This window comes from Vanacampus margaritifer, chromosome 14, assembly GCF_051991255.1.
Source record: "Vanacampus margaritifer isolate UIUO_Vmar chromosome 14, RoL_Vmar_1.0, whole genome shotgun sequence".
NCBI lineage: Eukaryota > Metazoa > Chordata > Actinopteri > Syngnathiformes > Syngnathidae > Vanacampus > Vanacampus margaritifer.
The window spans coordinates 813,375-837,008 of NC_135445.1; the positions used below are offsets into that span (position 1 = coordinate 813,375).

Sequence of the window (23,634 nt, forward strand, 5' to 3'; positions counted from 1 at the left end):
GATTTTTTTTCCCTCACGTTTAAAATGATTGTTTGCTGCCTCATTGATTGTCTCCTTAAATGTATCAATTATTGACCGTTTACAACAAATGCTGACAATTTTGAATAAAACCTTTTTTTTTTTTAATAGCTTTTCAAATGTGTCAAGATATGTGAGTAGAGGGCGTGTCCCGGTTACCTCCCCCAAGGCGTGTGCTCTCCCCTGCGACCTTCATCGTTCATTCGCAGGCTGCGAGTTTTGCCGGCAACATGAGCGGCCGCGTTGGAGATTTGAGCGCCAAACAAGCTGATTCGCTAACGCAGGTAAAAAAAGAAAAGAAAAGAAAAAAGATTGCTGCTTGCGTCAAGTACGTCTTACTGGTGATTATTTGATTGTTAGAACATAACAAATATTTCACTTGTTTGTTACTACTTTCCTCCGGAACAGGATTCGGGCCAGTGAAGAGAGGAAAAAAATGTTTGTCAGGATTCTGACTTTAATCTCAGAAAATTCTGAGGGTAATTTTGTAATTTGACTTTCCCTCACTTTTTATTTTGGTAAAAAATGTCCGCTTTCTGGGAAGTTCCCGTATGTTCCTCTACTGTTGTTTATTACTACTTTCCTCAATAGTTTTTATTTTCCTCAAGTACTTCTATATTTATACTTAACTATATTTCTTGTTTAGGGTTAGTCAACATTTTTTTTTCTTTCATCGACCGTTTACTTTCCTTAACTATTTAGTTTGTTGTACTTTCCTTTGCTGACTTCATTCATTCTTGTTTTTGTCCACTATTTGTATCTATTTTTTTTTTGTTCTCATATTTTTCCAATGTTGCCACTGAAAGTGCAAAGTTGATCTTTTTGTTTGCATTTCCAAAGTATCTTGTCGCGACTTCCTGCAAGTCTCTGTTGGATGTGTTTGCAGTTTCGGGACCGAATCGGCGACATCCTTCCCCAACTGCCGGCACAACATGACCACTACTTGCTACGCTGGCTCCGAGGTCTCACGCACGCACGCACGCACGCACGCACGCACACGCACACGGAGTTTGAGTAGAGATAAGATAAGGAGGATTAAAGATCAGCAAGACTATCAAGCCTTGTTTGATGAAACTTGATCACCGCGTTGATGTTGACTTGAAAAAGCAAAAGTATGAACGAGTCACGTGAGCTCGTTGACGTTTGTTTGTCTTGCGGCGTCGACGTTTTCCAGACGAAACTCAAAAAAGTGGCTCGCGCGCGCCGCCTTGTTTTTGTTCGTCTGAATTTCCACGAAGCGCAAATAAAGCGAGAGTTGATTTGACGAACTTGACATCGCGTCCACTTACTTGGTCAATGATTATTATTTGTTCAATATTGACACAAAATGGAGGATGAAAGTCCGCTTTGCCGATTGAAGCGAAACAGGTTTGAGATCAACATCGGCGCTTTTGGGGGTGTTGACCGCCAACACGCAACCCGTTTTGTGTCTTTTACAAGTTTCACTGGAAACCTTTAAGCGCTTTCCAGTTTCATCAACTCGTCCTTTTTGTTGCTTTTCCGTCTGCATTAAGTTTGTTTTTTTCAATTATTCAATATTATTTCTTACTGTTGTCGATTTTGTTTTGTGTCGTTTGCTTTTCGTTTTTGCTTTTGTTTTTATTTTCATTTTTTTTAATTAATTTGTTACTTTACCCAATTATTATTTTTTCTTTTTTTTTTTTTACAATAAACTTAAAAGGGAAGTCAACATAAATATTTTTTGATGAATATTTTGTTTGTAGAATTTGAATAAAGCGTAACAAATTCACTATTAGCCACCTGAGTGTCAGCCAATTACAGCTCAGCTTGCCAACGTCACATGACCAAACGCAGGAAACAGGCAAGCCGTGATTGGCTGTTACCTGAGCAATGGTGATGATGTCATTTTCAGTGGACAGCAAGTGCCAAAATGGCCGCCCCCCGATGTCGCTTTCTTCAACTGTTACTTTTTATTTGGTAGTCATCTTTTTTTTTCACTGCGATTGGCTGGCAAGCAGTCGAGGGTGTGCCCCGCCTCCTGCCCCAAGCCAGCTGGGATAGGCTCCAGCACCCCCGCGACCCTTGTGAGGTCAAGCGGTTAAGAAAATAGATGGATGGAATTTTTTTTTTTTTTTCAGTTTCGTCAATTTTCACGAGTTGTTACGTCATTTTCTTTCTCTTCATTCTTTGCTTCTTGTTTGCTGCTTATTTGTTTTTTTCTGTTCCATTTCTCAACTTATCTGTTGTTGTTGTTTTTCTTATTCAAATGTGTTGGTCTTCATTCCAGCCCGAAGTTTCAACGTGCCCAAAGCTGAAGTGATGATCAGGAAGGTCATTTGTGTTATCGATTTCCTTTGAAAATTCATTTTTGCCTGGTCTTGCTTTTTAGATTTCGATCGTGTGCGTGCTTTTGTGTGTTTGTGCAGCACGTGGTCTTCAGGAAGAACATGAAGGCGGACGCCATCATTTGCGACTGGACGCCACCCGAGGTTTGCGACGGCCGCCTTCTGATGGCGCTGCCATGAATGACATCATCATCATCATCATCATCATCATCATCATCTGCCGCCGCCGCAGGTGATCAGGCGCTACGTGTCGGGGGGCATGTGCGGCCACGACAAGGAGGGCAGCCCCATCTGGTACGACGTGGTGGGCCCGCTGGACCCCAAAGGGCTCCTGATGTCGGCCAGCAAGCAGGACTTCATGAGGACCAAGTTGAGGAACATGGAGATGCTGCAGCGCGAATGTCAAAAGCAGTCGCAGCAGGTTTTCACACGGCTCTTCGCCTTCCTTTTGTCCTTCTTTGCTTCCGATCTTTCCTTCCTTCCCTCGTGTCGCGAGGGTCCCCGCCGCCGATTTTCCTCCTCTTCTGTCCTTGCTTCCTTCTTCCCTCCTCCCTAATCGTGTTTTTCTTTCGCTCTCTCTCTGCCAGCTGGGCGTCAACGTGGAGGCCATCACGCTGATCTACGACTGCGAGGGCCTGGGCTTCAAGCACATGTGGAAGCCCGCCATCGAGACGTACGGCGAGGTCGGTGGTCGGCCGGCCGGCGCGGCGCGGCGGCCATTTTGTTTACGCATGTCTGACAACGCCTTTGTTGCCCGCGCAGATCCTCACCATGTTTGAGGACAACTACCCCGAGGGGCTCAAGAGGGTCTTTCTCATCAAAGGTAACTCTTTTGAGCACTTTGTTGAACATTGCCCGGTGTTGACGGTGTTGACGGTGTTGACGGTGTTGACGGTGTTGACGGTGTTCTTGCTCACCGCCACAGCTCCCAAACTCTTTCCCATTGCCTACAACCTGATCAAGCACTTCCTGTGCGAGGAGACCCGACGCAAGCTCGTCATTCTCGGAAGTAAGATGACCGTCACGGGGGGGGATTTCATGTTGTCAGGTTCAAGCAACCTAGAACATTTAATAAACAACATATATAAGAAGGAAGACAAAAGATTTAAATTGTTTTTGCTCGTGAGGAGAACAGACAGAGTGTACCCAGATTACAGTCTCTTTTCAGGTCTGGGCACACTTTGCCACTCCCTCTCTTTTTATTGTGTTTTTACGAGTTACATAGCAGTTGCTGTTCTAAAGGGGAAGGGGTGACACATAGCAGTTTTTGTCAGGGCTGGACTGCAGTGGGAAAATAATCATGAAAAAAGCACTGCATCGGCCCCAAAAGAGGCTGGCCCACCGGGCATCTGCCCTGTATGCCAGATGGCCAGCATAGCCCTGGTTGCTGTTGTAAAGGGGAGGGGTCCACACAAAAGCAACTTCAAAGCAGTCACAAATACAAATCATCATGCAGATAATAATGTAGACATGTTTTTCTTCAGCACTGAAAGGCTCAAAGTCAAAAATTTCAAAGTTTAATCGCAAAATATTCCAATCGTCATCTTGCGATAAGAACGCTCTTCTTGTTTTTGAAGATGAATGCTCGCTTTTACTTTCTTCACAGAATAAATGCTTAAGAGAGAAAATATGGGGTCAATGTATGTACATTAATCCTAACACATGTCAATTGATGACTTTTAATGACGATAAAAGTAACCTTGACAATGTCAGTGCGCGTTCAAGCAGATGAGTATGTGGAAAGAATTTGGATTTAGGTCACCGATGTCGATATTCAGAAAATGCTGAATAGCGGATTATCGGTCGATCCCGAATTCAAAGTCTGCCAGGCAACAAGTGACGCCGGTCGTCCCCGTGTGAGCAGGCAACTGGCAGGAAGTGCTTCGGAAGCACGTGGACGCCGAGCAGCTTCCTGTGGCGTACGGCGGGACCCGGACCGACCCGGACGGAGACCCGGGCTGCAGAAGCATGGTGAGCGCACGCGGCAACGACAACAGCGACGACGCTCAGAATTGATTGATGATCCGCAGATCAACTACGGCGGCACGGTGCCGCGCTCGTACTACATCCAGAACTCCATCAAGGTCCAGTACGACAGCACGGCCACCGTCAGCCGCGGCGCCGTCTTGCAGCTGGACTACGACATCGCCGCCCCCGGCAGCCTGCTCAGGTTCATCTTTTGGCTCATGTAAAGGTAGTGCTTTGCTGCCATCTTGTGGCGCTTACTGAGAATTGCAAAATAGACTCATAGATTTTCACTCTTTGTCTGCACCTGTAATTCCTTGGCACTGAGATAACACAAGATGGCGCCAAAGCACTACTTTCACATTAGACCTGCGCGCACGAGATATTTCCCTAAATTACAGCGGAGGAGTAAAAACAAAAAAAAAAGGGAGGGGGGGGGGCGGTTTAGGCAAAAGAGTTGAAGAAGGTTGCGGTGCACCCGGCAGGTGGCAGTTCGCCAGCGACGGGGCAGACATCGGCTTCGGCGTGTACCGACGCACGGCGCCCGGCGGCCAGCAGAAGATGGCGGCCATGTTGGAGGTCGTTCCCAGCCAGCGTTATAACGCGCACTTGGTGCCCGAGGATGGCGGGGTCACGTGCCCCGAGCCTGGCGTGTGTGAGTGCGACACACGAGTCACTTCGTTCATTTGAGAAAACGTCGGCACATTTTGCACACACAAAAAAAACATACATTTTAACATATAGTACAAATAAATACAATCAAGTACAAGAAAATTAAGCACAAGACAGCAGTAATTAGAATATTTCCTTAAAGGGATTAAATTATATACATTAAAATATCAGACACAAAAAATATCCCAAAATGTATTAAAATATCTGACAATTAATGACAAAATTGAAATGATCAGAAAGTTAATTAAAATACCGGCAAAATTAATTACAATTAAAATATCATCAAATAAAATAAAATTAGAGCAAATACAGCAAAATACCAACCAAAGAAACTAAACTACAGTGAAATACAATAAAAGAAAATACAATTAAGCACCAGGAAATACAATAAAATGGCAATAAATGCTATAAAAATAAAATCCCAAGAAAATACGCTACACTTTTTGAATATACAAAAGTACAAGAAAATACAAACCAGAAAAATCTAATTAAATTCCAAGAAAATTCAATACAAGAAGAAATGAAGAAATGCACTAAAACTAAAAAAATACACTACAAGTAAAAGCAAGTACCACAAAATACAACAAATTAGAATATATAATACAAAAAAAAACGAGAGAGTAAAGGAAAATGAACAGTAGGCACACAAACAAATACAGCAAAATGAAATAAAATACACTTAGATACCAGAATACACACAACAAAAAGATAATATAGTGGAGTGAAACACAAAAAGTACAATTAGCAAAAACACAAGGAAATACCACAAAATGTATTTATTTTTTTTCTTCTTCCAATCAAATGAATGAAATCCAATTTGATCAAGAAATGCACGCAACAAAAAGAACCCGACCTGACTTGAATCAAGTATTTGCTTTTGTGCTTTTGTGCGCAGACGTTTTGTGTTTCGACAACAGCTACAGCGTGCTGCAGGCCAAGCGGCTCAGCTACACGGTGGAGGTGCTTCCGCCGTCGCCCTGACGACCACCATCATGGCGGTGGAGGCGCTTCCGCCGTCGCCATGACGACCACCATCATGGCGGTGGAGGCGCTTCCGTCCGTCGCCGTGACGACCACCATCATGGCGGTGGAGGCGCTTCCGTCCGTCGCCATGACGACCACCATCATGGCGGTGGAGGCGCTTCCGTCCGTCGCCATGACGACCACCATCATGGCGACCTCTCCGCTCACACGCTTTCATGCCGATGGCGGGAATGTTTGCGGTCGCGCTCTTTAATTAGGCACAGCTGACCGCAACTGCTGTACCTAATGAAGTGGCCGCCGAGCGTCCGATAACGGCGATGCCTCAAAATCGGCAACAATTTGCCTGAATTTCTGCAGTTAATTGTACGTAATTGATTTCCTCAGGCGTGTCACAACGTGACGTTAATTATAGAACGAGCGCAAACAATAAACTTACATCATCTCCCGCACTGAAACAGCCACGTTTTGCCATTTTTTTTTATCAAAAAGTTATCAATGGTTTCAAATGTTGGTCATTCCTAGTAAATAAAGACAATTTCTCCTGACTTTCACAAATGAAATACTTTTTGCAGAACACTATTGAGCGCTTCATAAAAATCATCTTCCGTGAAAAATACCACAAGATAATTATTTTTCTTAACTATTTTAAATAAGTGCCAATAATTACAATCATTACATTACAACAAATTCTAATTTCTGTCAAATTGATGTTCAAAAGAAATGTCTGTAGTGCTCAAAAACAGCCCCAAGATGGCGCTGTCGGCAAGGCCAACGCGCGGCCACGCTAATTACGTAAGCGCGCTGACTTTGGCGCAAACGCGACACTTCACAAGCACTATGAGTGTGACGTCATGAGCATGTCATCAAATGTCATACATGAACAATGTTCACATGGCGCATACATGCGTACGGGGTGGAGCCCCACGTGACCTTGCGTAACAGCCGTCTGGGTTCGAAGCGAGGGAGGGTGACGCGGTTGTTTACAAGTAGAACGTCACGTCACGCTACCCGGAAGTGGACGTCATCGAGGAGCCAGCGGGAGGACGCATCTATCCCACAATGCTGTGCGCAGAGAAGGCGGCAAATGCCGGCTATAGCAAACATATCTGACCTGAGGCACGTTTCAGTATTTCTTTGAATTTCTGTTGAACCTCGATTTATCCAGGTAATTGAAAACTGATTATATTCTATATTTTAATACAATCATAAGCATAATTACTGACGAGAAGCGCACAGGGGAAAAAGTCTGGAACAGAATTTTAATTAATTTCAAAGATCTTATTTACAACGTGTATTTGTAAGTGCAATTCTTATGAAACCATTTTACACGTTTTGGACACGTTTATTAAATACACAATAACAGATTTAAACCTGAGTACCAGTGACAGTTAATTGTTGCAATGTATTTGTATTTAGTGGCTAAATATTGACATCATCGGACTGCGGCCTCGGGTGTCCTGGTGCCAAGTGCACATATGGACAGCCTTGTGTTTGAACACGGTGTTGGTTCTGGACAGTCCGTGGCGAGCACAGAAGTCCAATAACAAAACACCGGTGACCCGTGTCCGGGCAAGGGGAACGTAAGACCATTCATTGCATTCATCATTAGGGGTCTTTGAGCCGTGCTTAGTCTGGCCCCTCACCCAGGACCTGTTTGCCACGGTTGACCCCAGGCAACATGGAGGCTCGCGGAGGAGTATATGGAAATTCCAAAGTACAAAATATCCAAGACATCTACAGAGTTTTTTGTATGCATATATTATGCTGTGACTTCGATCTATATAGTCTTATTTTGTCTGCGCGAGAGTCAGGCCATATATATGGAGGACCACAATTGCCAAAAGAAAAAAATAATTAAAAAAAGAGTGAAAATAAAAACAGATATTATAAAAAAGGCAATTCAAAAATAAAATATATATAATGGTTATATAATATAAAAAATATTAAATATAATACAACAAATAATAATACAAAAATAAATGTATTAATTAATTATATAAATACAATTATAAATAATGTAATAATTATTATTATATAAAAAAAACAATAAAAGTAAAACGACTCCCTCCAGAAGGCCTGCGTCGTATTGATCAGTTGGGAGGGGAAGCGTCGGGGGCGTGGCCTGTGCAACCGGAGTAAATGACGTCACCGCCGTCGAGCGGCCAGTCAAACAAACATGGCGAGAGAATGGAGCGGCCAGCAGGGTTACATCGTCACTGTCCTCCTCTTCCTGTGCAGCGCGGACGGAGCTCGCTCGGAGGCGGCGGCGGCGGCGGCGGCGGCCGGCGGAGGGCCGGGGAACAACGGTGGCGGCGGCGGCGGGGGGGGCGGAGGCGACGGGGGGCGCAGCGGAGGCGGCGGCACTCAGCTTCTCGGCATGCGGCTGGAGACGAGCGACAAGCCGGCCAGCACCGGTGACGACGGCGTGCTGCAGGTGACCGAGGACAGCTCCGTGCAGCTGCGCTTCTACGGCCTGAGGTTGCACCCCGCGGCCTGGACGCTCGTCCGCTTCGCCGAGCTGTCGGCCGCCGCAGCCGAAGAGGATGCCGGGGACGGCGGCACCTGCTCGGACTTCACGAAGGACATCGCGGTCGGGACCTTCATGAACGTGAGCGGCCGCGGCACGTCGGGGCTGCTGCGCGTGCACGTCAAGCCGCTGCGCAAGAGCGAGCCGAGCAGCGAGTACGCGCTGTGCACGCGCGTCGACGAGCGCGAGGGCGGGGGGGCCGAGGGCGACCACCGTCACGGCGGACGCTGGCGGCCGCTCGGCGACCGCGACGGCCGCCTGCTGGTCGTCGAGGAGAAGAAGTCGCTGATGCCGCTGTGGATGCAGGTCAGTGACGCGTAGAATGTGGAACGATCGATCGATAATCAATCAGCATCGTCTGGATTGTTGCCACGAGCTAGCTTCCTCTTGTGGCAGCGTCTGATGGCAAGTAGCCCAATACTCTTCCGGCAATGACCAATTAGCGGCACCGGGGGCGGAGCTAGCCAATATTTGAGTTGAGAACATTGAAAAACGAGTACAAAAGGAGAGTCACTTTTTCAGGCATTTGTACTTTCTTTACTTGAGTTTAAAACAACAACATCATTCAGAGGTGGCAAATTCAGGTCCAGGAAGTAAAAATCAAGCCACAGTTTGACTTTAGCCCCTGATGCTAGCTAGCTAACTAGCTAGCGCCTAGGTTGCGCGCTAGAAGGCATTTTTTGATGTCAAATTGCCCGAATGCGCTCTGATGTCAGCGTCTCGGCAGTCATTCTGTAGACCGATTATCTTCTGTCTTAAATCAAAACATTTGCAAACATCTTTTTACTTTATTAACCAGTAATTGGTGTTTATTTTGTACGTTGTAGTAAAAAAAAAAAAAAACAGTCTGAGTGAGAAATGCTTTTGTAAAACATTTGAATGCGAAATCGATAACCCTGGATTCTAAAAAATCTTTTGATAGTGACAGCACTAAATGCTTCATGTGAAATATTTGCAAGGAAAGTTGCTTGATAATAATTGTTCATCGGTAACATTATTGCTGGTGAAGCGGCAGCGAAACAGGCCAAAAACCGTTACCCGTCAGTCTCTTGTGCGCGCGCACGCAGGTGATCCTGACGTCGTGCCTGCTGGTGCTGTCGGGCATGTTCAGCGGGCTGAACCTGGGCCTGATGGCGCTGGACCCGATGGAGCTTCGCATCGTGCAGAGCTGCGGCACGGACAAGGAGAAGGAGTACGCGCGGCAGATCGAACCCATCCGCCGCAAGGGCAACTACCTGCTGTGCTCGCTGCTGCTGGGCAACGTCCTGGTCAACACCACGCTCACCATCCTGCTGGACCAGCTGATCGGATCGGGCCTGGGCGCCGTGGCCGCCTCCACCGTGGGCATCGTCATCTTCGGCGAGATCGTGCCGCAGGCGCTGTGCTCGCGCCACGGCCTGGCGGTCGGCGCCAACACCATCGCGCTCACAAAGTTCTTCATGCTGCTCACGTTCCCGCTCAGCTTCCCCGTCAGCAAGCTGCTGGACGTTCTGCTGGGACAGGAGATCGGAACCGTCTACAACCGCGAGAAGCTGGTGGGGATGCTCAAGGTCACCGAGCCCTACAACGATCTGGTCAAGGAGGAGCTCAACATGATCCAGGGGGCGCTAGAGCTGCGCACCAAGACGGTGGAGGACGTCATGACGCCGCTCGCCGATTGCTTCATGATACAGGCCGGTCACCCCGATTGCGCAATCGGCATTCAAACCTTTCGCACTTTACACTCGCATGCCTTTCGCGCCAACGGGACTTACATGAGTTCCGATTGTGTGATCGTCTGCGGCGTGACGATCATCGGCGAAAGGCTTGATGGTCCACTTCCAAAGTAAAAGCCATTTTGCCACAAATGGGGCAATATTTGCTGTTGAAATTGCCAGCATTTGAGCAATTTTAAATGGAAGAAAAAGATTCAAAATGGATCCATTTGATCGTCGTTTGCGGAATTCATCGGATGATATTAGCAAAATATTTATATTTTTGATACACGTTAAGTTGTTCGTAAAGACGCGACTGTTACTTGATTAATAAAGGAATCCAATTAACCTATTTTTGATCATCGGTAATAGTTCAAATCTTTATTTATTTTTTTTACTTAAAATTGCCCAAATGCTTAAGATCGGCTTTTCGTTCGTAAATATTCTCCAATTTCTGACTGATTATCTTTTGCTTTAAAGCAAAATAAAGCAATTGCTTTTACTTTGGAAAATAGTGATGAACATTTTTTGCCGATTTTAAGAACATCATCAACCAAACCAGTAACCGCATCCTATTTTTAATTTTTGCTTTCTGTTTGTTTCCTGCTTCTGAATAACAAGACGGAATTTGGAACTTATTTCAAACAGTTGCTAGGCAAGTTGTGGGACGTGCCAATAAAAGTAGTGCTTGTGCGCGGTCGGCAGGCGGACGCGGTGCTGGACTTCGACACCATGTCGGAGATCATGGAAAGCGGCTACACGCGCATCCCCGTCCACGACGGCCAGCGCTGCAACGTCGTGGACGTCCTCTACGTCAAAGATTTGGCCTTCGTGGATCCGGACGACTGCACCAACCTGCAAACCGTCACCAAGTTCTACAACCATCCCGTTCACTTCGTCTTCCACGACACCAAACTCGACACCATGCTCGACCAGTTCAAGAAAGGTCGCCGCAACACACACGCATTGCATGTCTGTTTGTCCGCTCTTTGTCCTAGTGTCACCTGGCATTGGATGGCGACCAGTCCATTCTTTCTTTAAATGTGACCTGACGTTGTACAGCGACCAGTAAATTGTGTGTCCAAAAATGACCTGGCATTGTCTGGTGACCAGTCAATGTTTGTCTAAATGTGCCCTGACAATTTGTTGGAGACCAATTAGATGGTGACCAATCCAATGTTTGTCTAAATGCAGCCTGACATCAGCCCGCGACCAGTCTATTGTTATTTCAAATGTGACCTCACATTGTCTGGCGACCAATCAATCGTTTGTCCAAACGTACCCTGACAATTTGTCTTGTGTCCAAATGTGTCATAAAATTGTCTGGCGACCAGTCCAATGGTTGTCCAAATGTGACCTCACATTGACTGGCAACCAATCAATTGTTTGTCCAAACGTACCCTGACAATTTGTTGGAGACCAATTAGATGGTGACCAATCCAATGTTTGTCTAAATGCACCCTGACTTTGGCCCGCGACCAGTCCACTGTTAGTTAAAATGTGACCTGACAAACACTGGCAGGTGACCAGTCCAGTATTTGCCTAAATGTGACATGACATTGGACAGCGACCAGTCCATTGTTTGTCTAAATATGACCTGGAATTGTCTGGCGACCAATCCAGGGCTCCCATAATGAACTGCGATAGGTTGGATGGAAGTCAGAATTGGATCTTCTTTCCATTAAATAGCCACAAAAAATTCCACATTCTGTTCATATCATTCCACATCGTTTTTTTCAAATGGAGTGCGAATATCGTCTCCCTTTTGTCACTTTTCGGGTTCCTTCCACAGCCCGTTCAGGCCAGAAAACGTCTGCCCCTAATGCTTCTTGGCGTCCAATCCTGTTTCCCGTTTCCGTCTCCTCATCAGGTAAATCCCACCTGGCCATCGTGCAGAAGGTGAACAACGAGGGCGAGGGCGACCCCTTCTACGAAGTGCTGGGATTGGTCACCCTGGAGGACGTCATCGAGGAAATCATCAAGTCGGAAATCCTGGACGAGTCGGACCGCTACAGTGAGTGGCGATTTCCCGCCGGGCAAATATAGAAGCCAAAAGCAGCTTTGCTTGGACGCCAGATCGGCTTTGGGATTAGGGCCTGATGTTTGATCAGATTTCCCAAAGTTAGATGGGATTGGTCGTCACGCCGTTGCCGTTTGTCTGCGTGCAGCCGACAACCGTAACAAGAAGCGAGTGGACGCCAACAAGAACAAACGCGACTTCTCGGCGTTCAAGCACGACGGCGACGTCAAGGCCAAAATCTCGCCGCAGCTCATGCTGGCCGCCCATCGATTCCTGGCCACAGGTGCGAGCTTCCTGCCTTACTTCCTGTCTCGCTTTCACAGCTGCCCGTTTAGGCGGTAATCTTTTGGCCTGATGAACTGAGACGTTGCTAGCTACAAGGTTTCCGTGCATAGAAGAAAATAATTCTGGTAACATACTTTGATTTCTTCCGGTTTCACTTTCGCAGCAGCCCGTTTAGGCGGCAAACTTCTGGGTTTGATAAATGGCACCTTGCTGCTTTCTGGCGACGTTGTTTTGGGACCTTAATCTACTATTGACTACAAAACTTGACCATATTTAGCTCTTTTGCTGTTTCGGGTCCACCAACCCGTTTAGGCAGCAAACTTCTTGCCTAGATGAATTGCAGTCTTTGTTGTTTGCTAGCTGCAATGTTTCACCACGTAATACCACACCAAATAATGTTGTTGACTTTATTTGCGCCTTTTGCTATTTCCTTTCTCCTTGACCTCATGTCTTGTTGACTTCTTGCGAGAGTTATTTCCAGCAGCCCGTCTCAGCGGCAAACCTTTGTCTGACAAAATTGTTCATGATGCAAATGGCATCACGAGTCACGAGGTGTTTTTGTGTTGTGCGTCCTAGAGGTGAGCTTGTTCGGCGGCTTCCACGTGACCGAGAAGGTCCTGCTTCGGATCTTGCGGCATCCCGACGTGGTGCAGGAGCTTAAGTTCGACGACAGCGACAAGCGCGCGCCGCAGCACTTCCTCTACCAGCGCGGCAAGGCCGTCGACTACTTTGTGCTTATTCTGCAGGTACGGAAAAATGCTATGCTAGCACATGTGTCTTTTTTTAGCTTGAGGTTGGAGGTAACGTTGGAAGCTAAATTCACAAGCTAACATTGAAAAGCAACATTGTAAGCTAACTTCGGAAGCTAATGTCGATGCTAACTTTGCAAGCTAAAGACACGTAGCGTAACCTATCATGTGTCACAAGAAGTTCTTTGACCCCCCCCCAAGTCTGAATCCGGCTCAGGTTGACTTTGAGTAAGGACACTCCACAGCCTCTGATCAAATATTCATACTGTGTGTGCCACTGGAGAACGCGCGCACGCACACACACGTGCTATCAGACTTGTCAAATGTGTGCGCGTACGTTTCAGGGTCGAGTGGAGGTGGAGGCAGGAAACGAGAACATGAAGTTTGAGACGGGCCCCTTCTCGTACTACGGCGTGATGGCGCTCAGCACGCCGTCGCTGGGTGAGCGCACGAACACACGCACATTAAGATCGCATTCCAGCGGCGCCTTGAGATGCAAATTCGCTCCCGCGTCACAAATTAGGAGTCTTGGACTGTCTCATGGTTGGATTGGATTACGATTTTTGGGTGTGCGATTCGATTCAGAACGATTTTGGATTTCCAATGATTTGATTGGCTGTGCCAAGAATCTTCATGATCGACTACTCCGGTCTGGTTTGCAAGACAGAATGACAAATGGAGACATTCAAATGTCTTTTTTTTTTTTTTTTTTTTTTAAATATAGATTTTATTTACATTGATTACGTTTTGAATTGTAAGAAAGTGACTTTTTCCACAAAAACAAGTATGTGGTCCTCCAAGCAACACGAACTCAAACAAACATTATTATTAGTTTTGTTACAGTATCAAGCTGTTTATTACACTCCAGTTGATCTAAACTGTAAATCTAAACACACTACAAAGCAATTGGCTCATTTCTCAGAATTTGAAAAGTAAAACGGGCTGTTCCTGTCGCCAACGTCCAGCATAAAGCGCTAATGCCACCTAGTGGCAGATAATCACCTCAACTCAAATCGATGTTGCTACTGAATTAAAATTCAATATTTGATTCACCGCGGCTCCTTCCGCTGCGTGCAACTTGGCCACTTGGGGGCAGTAAGATGCAGAATCAGGGATGTACGTGGAGACGGCGGCCACAACTGCTCAGGAAACTGCAGTAGCATTAGCCGTTTTTTGTAGAGGATGAAGAATATGTACCTGTGAGTTTTGTTGTGTTGTCTGTCTGTCTGCATGTCGCTACACCGTTTTTGTTCCAATTCAGTTTTGTTTTTCCGAGGTGCGATCTGTTAAACCATTTAGCATTGCTTGTTAGCATTAAGCTAAGTGCACAAAGCTATGTTGTTGTTTCAAGTCATGTCATTCTTGTTGTTTTATGTTTATTTTGCTGCATTTAAAACGCAAAAAAAAAACGACGGCTTGCGCCTGCTGCCAAAGTTGTCCTTAATTGTAAAGCAGGAAGTGGTTTGATGTTTCTTGAAAGCGAGCCGCCGTCTGTGATGATGATGCAACACGACGCCGCGCGTGTGTTGTCGCGCTCATCCGACGCTTCCAATGTCAACGGGAGCGCTCGTCTTAATCCTGCGCCGAAAATAGTCCCGACAGTTCAAAGGTTGCCGGGATTGTGATGAGCTGCTGTACCTAATCAAGTGTCTCGTCTTGGCTTCCCATTGAAGTCTGCGGGAAAAACAGACAACAAATAAATCCTGTTTATCTTTCTCTCTCCCTCCTCCCACCACAACAACCCCCCCCCCCCCAACTGCGTCCCCTCCCAGCCGTGACCCCTCCTCTGTCCCCGTCGGTGGCGTCCCCCCCTCCAAGACGCCTCTCGCTTAAAAGGTTTTCAGTGTTCTCTCGATTCCCAGGTAAACATTGGCACGTTTGTTGCTCATCTTTCACCCTCGTCTTCATCACCGCCTTCATCGTCATTGTCACATCATCGTCACTTCAGCAAGTGCTAGCTGTTAGCATGATCTCTTAGCATTTGACCTCACTGGTGACATTGAATTGCAAGTCAGGACGGCTTAATCCAAACGTGACAACAGCCGTCGTCTTTAGTTTGTCCACTAGAGGGCAGCTAAGCATTAAAAACAAATCAAAACAAAACCGTGTAAACAGCTCAGCAGCTTCTTGCCACAGCATCTGTTTCCATGGCGATAAATCCCCCCCCCCCCTCCCTGTCCAAAACGAGCTCAACATTCCAGGTTATTACTGGCTAGGAATGCTAATGCTAAAAGCAATGCTAACAACTAAGCAATGCACTTCTCTTAAACATCAAAGACAGGCACAAGCGCACACAATTTGTTCGGACAAGGCCTTTACCAACTATGGAAATTAAATAAATTATAATTAAATAAATCATCACATGAAAGACACAACTCCTACTGTAGCACCACTTTAAAAACTCAAAAATGGGGATGCCGGTCCAAAGAGAAACAACCCTTCCCAACAACATCTAAACATCAAAGACACGTAGGCCCGCTGTAAATATCCAAGGGCCACAGGCAACACAACTCCCAGGGCAACATGACGTTCAACATCAACGAGAGACACAACGTGCAACTTGCTTCTTAACGTGTCTTTGAGCATGATAATACATTTCATGTGTAATGCACTTTACATTTGTGTGCTACAGATGAGGGTTAAAACAAATGAGTGAATAAAACAGTTAAAACCATAAAATCTAAAAAAAAAACAAAATAAAAAAAACATCAAAGACACAGGCGCATAAAGAGGCATAACAACTCCGAACATCAGAGACAGAGGTGTGTATACAAATATGGTGTTAAACATCATCAAAGACATGCATAGACATGCACATCTAAGGGATATGTGTCTTTAAACATCAAAGACAGTCAAACATCAAAGAGGAGACACAGCAACACATAGACAGACAACTGATATGACAAAAGAGACTCAAACAAAAGTCCCAAATCATCAAAGACGCAAATAACCCCAACCCAACGTGTCAAACTCCTCTTTCCTCCTTCCTTTACACGCCCCTCCCTCCCTGACATCACTGATGACATCACAGACCTCAGCCAATGAGAGCGCTGCGCCAAACAATGCACTTTGAGGCAGCAGTTTGTTGTTCACCCCCAACTCGTCTGCGTGTGTATACGTGCGTAATTCACCGCTACCTTAACGTACACTTTGGCCGTCCAATCCCAGAGTTCCGTTCTCCGTCGCATGGGGGCAACCTGAACCGCTCGGCGTCCATCAGCTGTAGCGGCGGCGGCGGCGGCGGCGGTCCAGAGAGCAGCTCCATGAGCGGCAGCAACAGTCAAATCCCAGGAACGCCCTTCCAGTACATTCCGGACTTCTGCGTACGAGCGCTCAGCGACCTGCAGTTTGTCAAGGTATTCTATATCAAAGACAGACACACTCAAGCGCAACTTTGCAACAATGTCAAACATCAAAGACACATAGAATCTCAGCTTTTTGGAACACTTCAAAACGTCAACGATACAAGCACAATGCACTTAGTAACATGATTCGTATCGAAGATGAAGGCAAACTAAACATCAAAGACACACACGAATATAAACAACTCTCTTCCTAACATAACCATTCAAAGTCCCGCAGGGCAATTTTTTACATCAAAGACACACGCACCATATTAACGTACAACTTCCCTCGTAACAAACATCAAAGACACGTGCACAGCTTTGAAACATTTCAAAAACCATCAAAGACACAAGCACATTCCGCTTTAACAGGACTCATCAAAGACAGTGAAACGCTTACTCTAAACATCAAAGACCCATAAGAACATGGACAACTCTTTTCCTAACGTGACCACTTCAAAGAGACACACAGGCACCTGTAGAGAAACAATTTTTGGACATCAAAGAGGCGCACACATCATTAACACAGCTTCCCTTGCAACATGTTAAACATCAAAGACAGGTTCATGTAGATGCACAAACCGCACATGACTAAAACCGACTAGAGTGCTTACTGTCTTCGCAACATGGCCATCACCATCAAAGACGAAAGAGACAAAAGGCATATATAGGGACAACTTGTGTAACATGTTTAACATCAGACACAATATGCGCCTTAAACATCAAAGACACGGGTGCATGGAGATGCATTAATTCCTTTGTAACACAACTGGACATCAAAGGCAGACATGTATAGAAACGCCGTCTTTGTAATCCTCAGATCACGCGAGCGCAGTACCAGAACGGCCTGCTGGCGTCGCGTCTGGACAGCACGCCGCAGTCCCCCGAAGGGAGTCAACAACGTTTGGACGCGGCGCCGCAGCCGCCTCTCGCCACGCCGCCGAGCGGGCGTCCGCCGTCCAGCGCTCAGCCGAGCCGCTCCGCTGTGGCGCCCGCCGGCGCCGCCGCACGGCGCCCCAGCCAGTCGGCACTTCCGGGCAACCACGCCGCCGCCCCGCGCCAAGCGACGCCGCCCGGGGACGTGGACGCCGTCCCGGGAGAGACCACCACGCTGCTGGGGGAGCAGCGCAACTGCGTGGACCCCCGCCGGCCCGGCCAGCCCCTCATGCACCCGCACGCACATACCGAGAGTACCATTTGACACGCGTCACTTCCTGTGCGTCCGTGACGTCGTGACCAAGAAGGACGCAAAGGATCTGCATGTCACCCTTTTAAGAATGGCCCAGTTGCCCCTTTCTCACCGACATTTTCCCTGGCTTTTCACCAATGGCGCTTTTCTGTATGAAAGGCACCAACACGGAACGGGGGTGTCAAAGTCATGCCGCAAATTTCCCACCATCAGAGCAACGGAGGTGAATGATGGGCCACAAGCCCCTTTCACACTGCCCATCTAAGACAGTTTTATCACTCGTTCCCCGGTATTGCGGTTCTGTGTGAAAGGCACCAAAACGGAATTGGGGTATCAAAGTTGACCTGACCCACAAATTTTCTAGCTTTAGAAGTAATATTGGCTGTCAGAGAAGGGGATGATTATCCTCTAGCCCCTTTCACGCTGTCCATATAATCCAGTTTTCGCTGTCACTGTGGTGTGTGAAAGGCACCAATATGGATGTCAAATTGGAGCTGCAATTTTTCCCGGCTTCACAAGTACTATCTGAGGTGTAACAGAGGGAAATGGCAGCCCTCTAACCCCTTTCACACTGCCCCTATGATGCCTTTTTTTTTCCCGGATTCCAAGGTAGTTTCAGAAAAGAATTTCCTGGAAATTCCTGAGCGTCGTCCTGACTAAGACTTTCTATTTATTTAATATTTATTGAATGTTTGTTTGTTTATTTATTTATTTTTGACTGCGATGATGATGATGATGTTTTATATTTGCCGTGTAGTTGATGGACTGGAGGCTATCTTGTTAGCATTGTTAGCTTCTCCATCCAAAAAACTGATGTCCTTGCAATTCCACAAAATGTTGGTTGTCGACGTTGGCGAGTCACAAACTCTCTTGAGCTTGTTTATTTGGACAAAAGAGATTCATTAGCATTGTGTTAGCCTTTAAATGTGAAAGTACAACTAGCGTAGCGTAGATAGCGTAGCTTACGCCGTTGCTGTCACGTGCACTCACTAAAAGGGAATTTTGCTTTTACGCTAAAAGAAGGTTGCTGGACTGGACGGTAGACGAGTGGTTAGCACGTCTGCCTTGCGCGGCTGGGCCGAGGTTCGCGGTTCCAATCCGTTAGCGTGTTGAATCTACCAGCGCTTGTGTGACTTTTTTTTTTCTTCGACATTCCAGAAACATTTGAGCACATTTTAGCTTCACGGGAGACTAAATTGTCTCGAGGTGTGAACTTTGTCTACTGTTGACCGTCCGCCGGTCCGAGGGGCACACAATGACCAAAAGTCAACTTGTTAGTCAAGTTCGCATGCTAAGCTAATGGCTAATGTCGGCTGTGGCTTCATGTTTAACCAGCTTAACCTCTGAGACGCTTCCTGTGTATTTATTAGCCGCGGAGGTTAAGAATTCGGCACGTTTACGCAGAAAGACGAACATTCAGTCGTGTGTCGTTCTAACCTTTAGCCTCAATGCTAACGCGTCGTTAAGGCGGGTTCATTCACACACACACACACACACACGCACACGCACACACTGGAAACGATGCAAAGTTGTAGCAAGCTATCAGATGCTAACACTGCTAGCATGTCAATTTATTTATGTAACTATGATACTATAAAGGGAAAAGGATTTATTTAAAACAGAAGTAATACATAAGCTAGCACTTTACGCTCGTGAGGCCTAAAATAATGAATATTACGACGTTGATTAGTTTTTTTGTTTTGTCTTTTGTGTTACAACGTCCCCGAATGCTGCGTTTGTGACTTTGGGAATTTCGAGCGTCCACACTGTAAAATAACAGTTTCCTAACTTTTGTTGAGTCAAGGCACGGTTTTACACTTTCTTCACAAAATCAGGACACGCAGAATCAATTTGGGGAGGACGGTTTATAGTCCCGCCTCCTCTGTGGCAAATAGTCGTCATAGTCCTCAGTGAAAACTCAGATGCTTTCATTCTTCTTCTTTAACCCAATTGAGAGTGTCAAACTAAAGTGTTGCCACCGAGTGGTCGACAGTGGACTTACACGCAAAATAAATTTGACAGAACTAAATAGCAATGAATTCAACCGTGGTAATAGTTCAACCTGTCACTTCACGTCGTTGAACAAAGAAACCCGATTTGTCGTCAATAACAAATCCTCGTTTTCTCAGTCCTTTGCGCAACGTGGCACAGCGCTTGGCAATCGCTGGTCTTTGCTTTCTATCCTGATCAGGAGCATGTAGCATGTCTTATCCGTCAGTGGGATTGCTGTTTTACGACGCTACTTGAACGCCTCGCAGCACTACGAAAGCACAAAATTCTTCTTCTACGCTTTTGGGAGCTAAACGTGTTCTTAGCTACTTTTTGCGGGCTTTTATTGGGCGGGACCCGGTAAGCACTCGCAGCCTTTTAGCGCGTGCGTCGGATTCGAGACCGCCTGCAGGTTGACCGGGGTCTGCGCGTCCTGCGGCTTGACTACTGTGAAATGTAAAAAAAAAAAAAAAAAAAAAAACGTTAGCGACGTTAGCGTCTTCTATTTATTCTTGTTTAGTTTGCACTGAAGAAAATGAGCTTCCAGATTATTTTTTTGTGTATATACTCAAATATATATATCATGTATTTAAAAAAAAAGAAAGAAATGTATTTATTACTATACAGTGACCCCCCCGTTGATCGAACCAGGTGAAAGTCCAAATAAGAAGCCAAGAGCGCTTCCTTCAAACTGTCACATACAATAAAAAAAAAAACAATGAAACATTGTACTGTATGTTGAAAAATGTCCAAACGTTCAATCAAAACCTAATGATTGTCTGCTAGCTTAATGCTAACGTGATGCAAAACACCAGAGCATCCATGTTATGCTAATTGTAAACATTCAAACAACTGTTAGCTTAACATGCAAAATGACACATAATGGAGAATTTAAAATGGTGTATTTGGACAACAAAAATGATTTCAGCTAACACAAGTTAGCTTTAAGCTAACATATACAGTGGACACGTGCGTGCTGCCGGTTTGGCATTCACTAATTCGGAATGTTTTATTTTTTGCTATCCAGGTTTTGGTGGAAAACCCGTTAAAATGTTGGCATGGCGATTAGCGGTTACGCTCGCTCCCGTGCTGCTGTAGCGCAAAAATGCTGTAGGCTAGCAAACTCTCTTTGGCGTTACGTCATACGTAAATCTTGAAACTTCAACTGCGACTTCTTCACTCATGGAGCAGCAATACAAACGAGCAGTAATTAGTCGTACTGGAGTTGATTTTGGGTTTGTTTACTTGCTGCCTCTTCCTCTTGTTAAAGACGCTGCTTGTCTTCCAGTAGAGCTCGCTGCTACCGCGCATCTTGTGGCCCAATGTGGTACTACACTAGGTCGATTTTGCGGGGGGGTTCGCTGCATAGAATGGATCTTTATTTCCGACTATTATGGGATGTTCCATGAGCAATAAATAGCGCACAATCTTTAACCTCACACTTCCTGCTCATCCTTTGGACAACCAAAGTTTTTCTTTCCACCGCCGTCTTCCTCGCGTTCCTCCTCCTCCTCACAAATATTAACATTCCCGCTTGATCCTTCTTTCTTCGCGCACGTGTTGGCTGCTAGGGTGGGAACGCACCAGTCCAACATTGCTACAATTCCACTTTTGGCCTCCTAGATCGGATCTGATGTGGAATAAATGTTCAAACGGCTCGAAAGACAAATGATTCCATACCCTTTTATCCACCTCAAGGTCAATGTGCTATTAACCGTTTGTCCTCAATAGTAAGAGCATTTTCACTAGTAGTGCCACTTTTGGTCTACTGGTACACAAACCACTGTGCAGCTCTTGTAGTACTACTAGACCCAACTGGTAGGCACTAGTAGCTTCCTCGTCGCACCAAAATGCCTACTGGTAGTTTTGGCTCAATAGTAACAAGTCGTCGGCCAACTAGTATGCCAAAATTGTGCCACTAGTTTGCAGAATTGTCTCTGTCAATATTTTTCCCCGCTACTAGTGCAATTTTGGTCCTCTAGTGTTACCTTAAACCTGATATCCAAATCGGGTAAATGCTCAAACAACTTTAGTCCATGAACTAGTACACTTTTCCTCCTCACTAGTAGGACAAATACATATTACCAGTGAGGAAAAACTCAAAAGAGTTTTTGTCTCACTATAAACATGTGGTTGTTCTACTAGTATGGCAAAGTTATCTATTAGCACATGGATGTACATTCTCCAACTGTTTTCAACTCTGGTGAACTAGTAGGACAAAAACATGCTACTAGTAAGGCAAAACCGTGCACTAGTTGACAAATGCTAAATGGAATATCTAGTTGACTAATTTATTAATACATTTAAACTTAATAAATGTATTATTATTTATGTAATTATTTAAATTGAACTAATTATTAAATAAAATAAAATGTAATGATTTGAATTAGATAATAAAAATAATACATTTAAAGTTGATCAATTTAATAAATGTATTTATCTTTTTAAAATTATTTATTGATTAATTATTTAAATTAATTAATTAATATTTGTTAAATTTTATTTTATTTTTTAATTTATTTAATAAATTTAAACTTGATCAATTGAATGCTAAAAACTGTCATATTAGCACATGGATGTACATTCTCCAACTGCTTCCAACTCTGGCGAACTAGTAGGACAAAAACATGCTACTAGTAAGGCAAAACCGTGCACTAGTTGACAAATGCTACTAGTGATGTTATAAATTAGTTAGCATCTAGTGCTTCGCTGGTATCACACGGTGGTAAACCATTGCACAATTTTTTTTTCCTCCTCAATGTTGTCCTACCAGGATGCCAAAGTTACTACTGGAGAGGATCACGTGTTTACTAGTACCTGGACCTTAACACGGATAGCAGGGATACGGAATAAATGCTCAAACGGCTTTCTAGGCATCACCGTCCTTCCCTTGTCATCACTTTGTCGCAATATTGACAAATCCACAATGATAATAAGACAGTCAAGTGAAGTTTTGGATGCGAAGGTCTTTTGGCAAGACACTCATTAACACGTTTGACTTTGCCAGTGAATATTTAGTGTGTCTTATGCAATGTTTGACGGCCGGGAGCGCGTGCAATGTGTACATATGCGGTCCTGTTTTATAAAAGGCATCAGAAGAATCTGTCAAGGGTTCATGAATAAACCTGACTTCTATTTCTCTACACAACATCTGAGTGGGCTCATTCACACACACACACTTTTCAAATGGAAGGAGCTTCCATCTCACCCACATTGACAATAATAATAAACTCCAGAAAAAAAATGAATTCATAAACTATAATAATATGTACATAAACAAACTGGAAGTATAAAAAAATGCTAAATTAAATGCAACAAATATTAGAATTTAGGTCGTTTGAGGAGTTCTGTGCTTTTGATTTTGTTAGCATGCCATGCATGCTTTGAAGCATTTTTAAGTCCATTGAAGACGATATCATTTTCGACACAATATATTTTCATATTTTTCATATTATTTTCAGACTATGTTTTCTCCAATGCGATGGTCTTCCAATGTAAACAAACAATCCCAGCGCCAAAATGTCCAGGGAAGGCGGAGCCAACATGGCCGCCGAAGCGCCCAGTTTCACAAGAGCATTGACGGCTCGCTTGTGATGCATTGCGTGCCAGGAAGTTTGAAATTTACGTCGTTTTGTCGCATTTATCACTCCTCGATTAGAGTTAGTCATTCAGTTAAGGATTTCTGCTTTAAGTGGGAAACGTGTTTAACATAAATGTCGGTATACACGACTTGGTTCTTCGTATTTACTTACATATCAAAGTTAAAGCTTGAATTAACATTATTTGAATCGATACCATACATATTACTCAATGTAAGTGTGGTTGATTGTATATTTGCTGTATGTATAACGTAAGCTGTCTCAAATGTTAGTTATTCGAGTTGAGTTGTGCC

At 45.0% G+C, this 23,634-nt stretch overlaps 2 protein-coding genes across 6 annotated transcripts; both read left to right on the top strand.

Annotated features, from left to right (window-relative positions):
• Nucleotides 1-104: 104 nt before the first annotated feature.
• On the top strand, nucleotides 105-6,138 carry sec14l7 (SEC14-like lipid binding 7). Of its 4 annotated transcripts, XM_077585715.1 has the most exons (13): nucleotides 105-302; nucleotides 905-980; nucleotides 2,267-2,310; nucleotides 2,406-2,468; nucleotides 2,557-2,745; nucleotides 2,912-3,007; nucleotides 3,087-3,147; nucleotides 3,250-3,333; nucleotides 4,189-4,295; nucleotides 4,355-4,494; nucleotides 4,775-4,944; nucleotides 5,857-5,921; nucleotides 5,966-6,138. In XM_077585715.1, exons 1-13 carry the CDS (start codon nucleotides 249-251, stop codon nucleotides 5,984-5,986), a joined length of 1,170 nt encoding a protein of 389 aa, XP_077441841.1. In that variant the 5' UTR covers nucleotides 105-248; the 3' UTR covers nucleotides 5,987-6,138. The 4 variants fall into 4 exon arrangements, with proteins under 4 accessions (XP_077441841.1, XP_077441840.1, XP_077441843.1 ...); XM_077585714.1 differs by having other exon boundaries at nucleotides 5,857-6,093; XM_077585717.1 differs by lacking the exons at nucleotides 5,857-5,921; nucleotides 5,966-6,138 and having other exon boundaries at nucleotides 4,355-4,518; nucleotides 4,775-4,916.
• Nucleotides 6,139-8,099: 1,961 nt separating this feature from the next.
• cnnm4a (cyclin and CBS domain divalent metal cation transport mediator 4a) lies at nucleotides 8,100-22,890 on the top strand. Of its 2 annotated transcripts, XM_077585710.1 has the most exons (10): nucleotides 8,100-8,778; nucleotides 9,540-10,145; nucleotides 10,872-11,112; nucleotides 12,037-12,180; nucleotides 12,335-12,469; nucleotides 13,048-13,217; nucleotides 13,565-13,661; nucleotides 14,993-15,082; nucleotides 16,389-16,576; nucleotides 17,385-22,890. In XM_077585710.1, the coding sequence occupies exons 1-10, from the start codon at nucleotides 8,122-8,124 to the stop codon at nucleotides 17,763-17,765; spliced, it is 2,709 nt and encodes a 902-aa protein (XP_077441836.1). In that variant the 5' UTR covers nucleotides 8,100-8,121; the 3' UTR covers nucleotides 17,766-22,890. The 2 variants fall into 2 exon arrangements, with proteins under 2 accessions (XP_077441836.1, XP_077441837.1); XM_077585711.1 differs by lacking the exon at nucleotides 14,993-15,082.
• The last annotated feature ends 744 nt before the right edge of the window (nucleotides 22,891-23,634 follow it).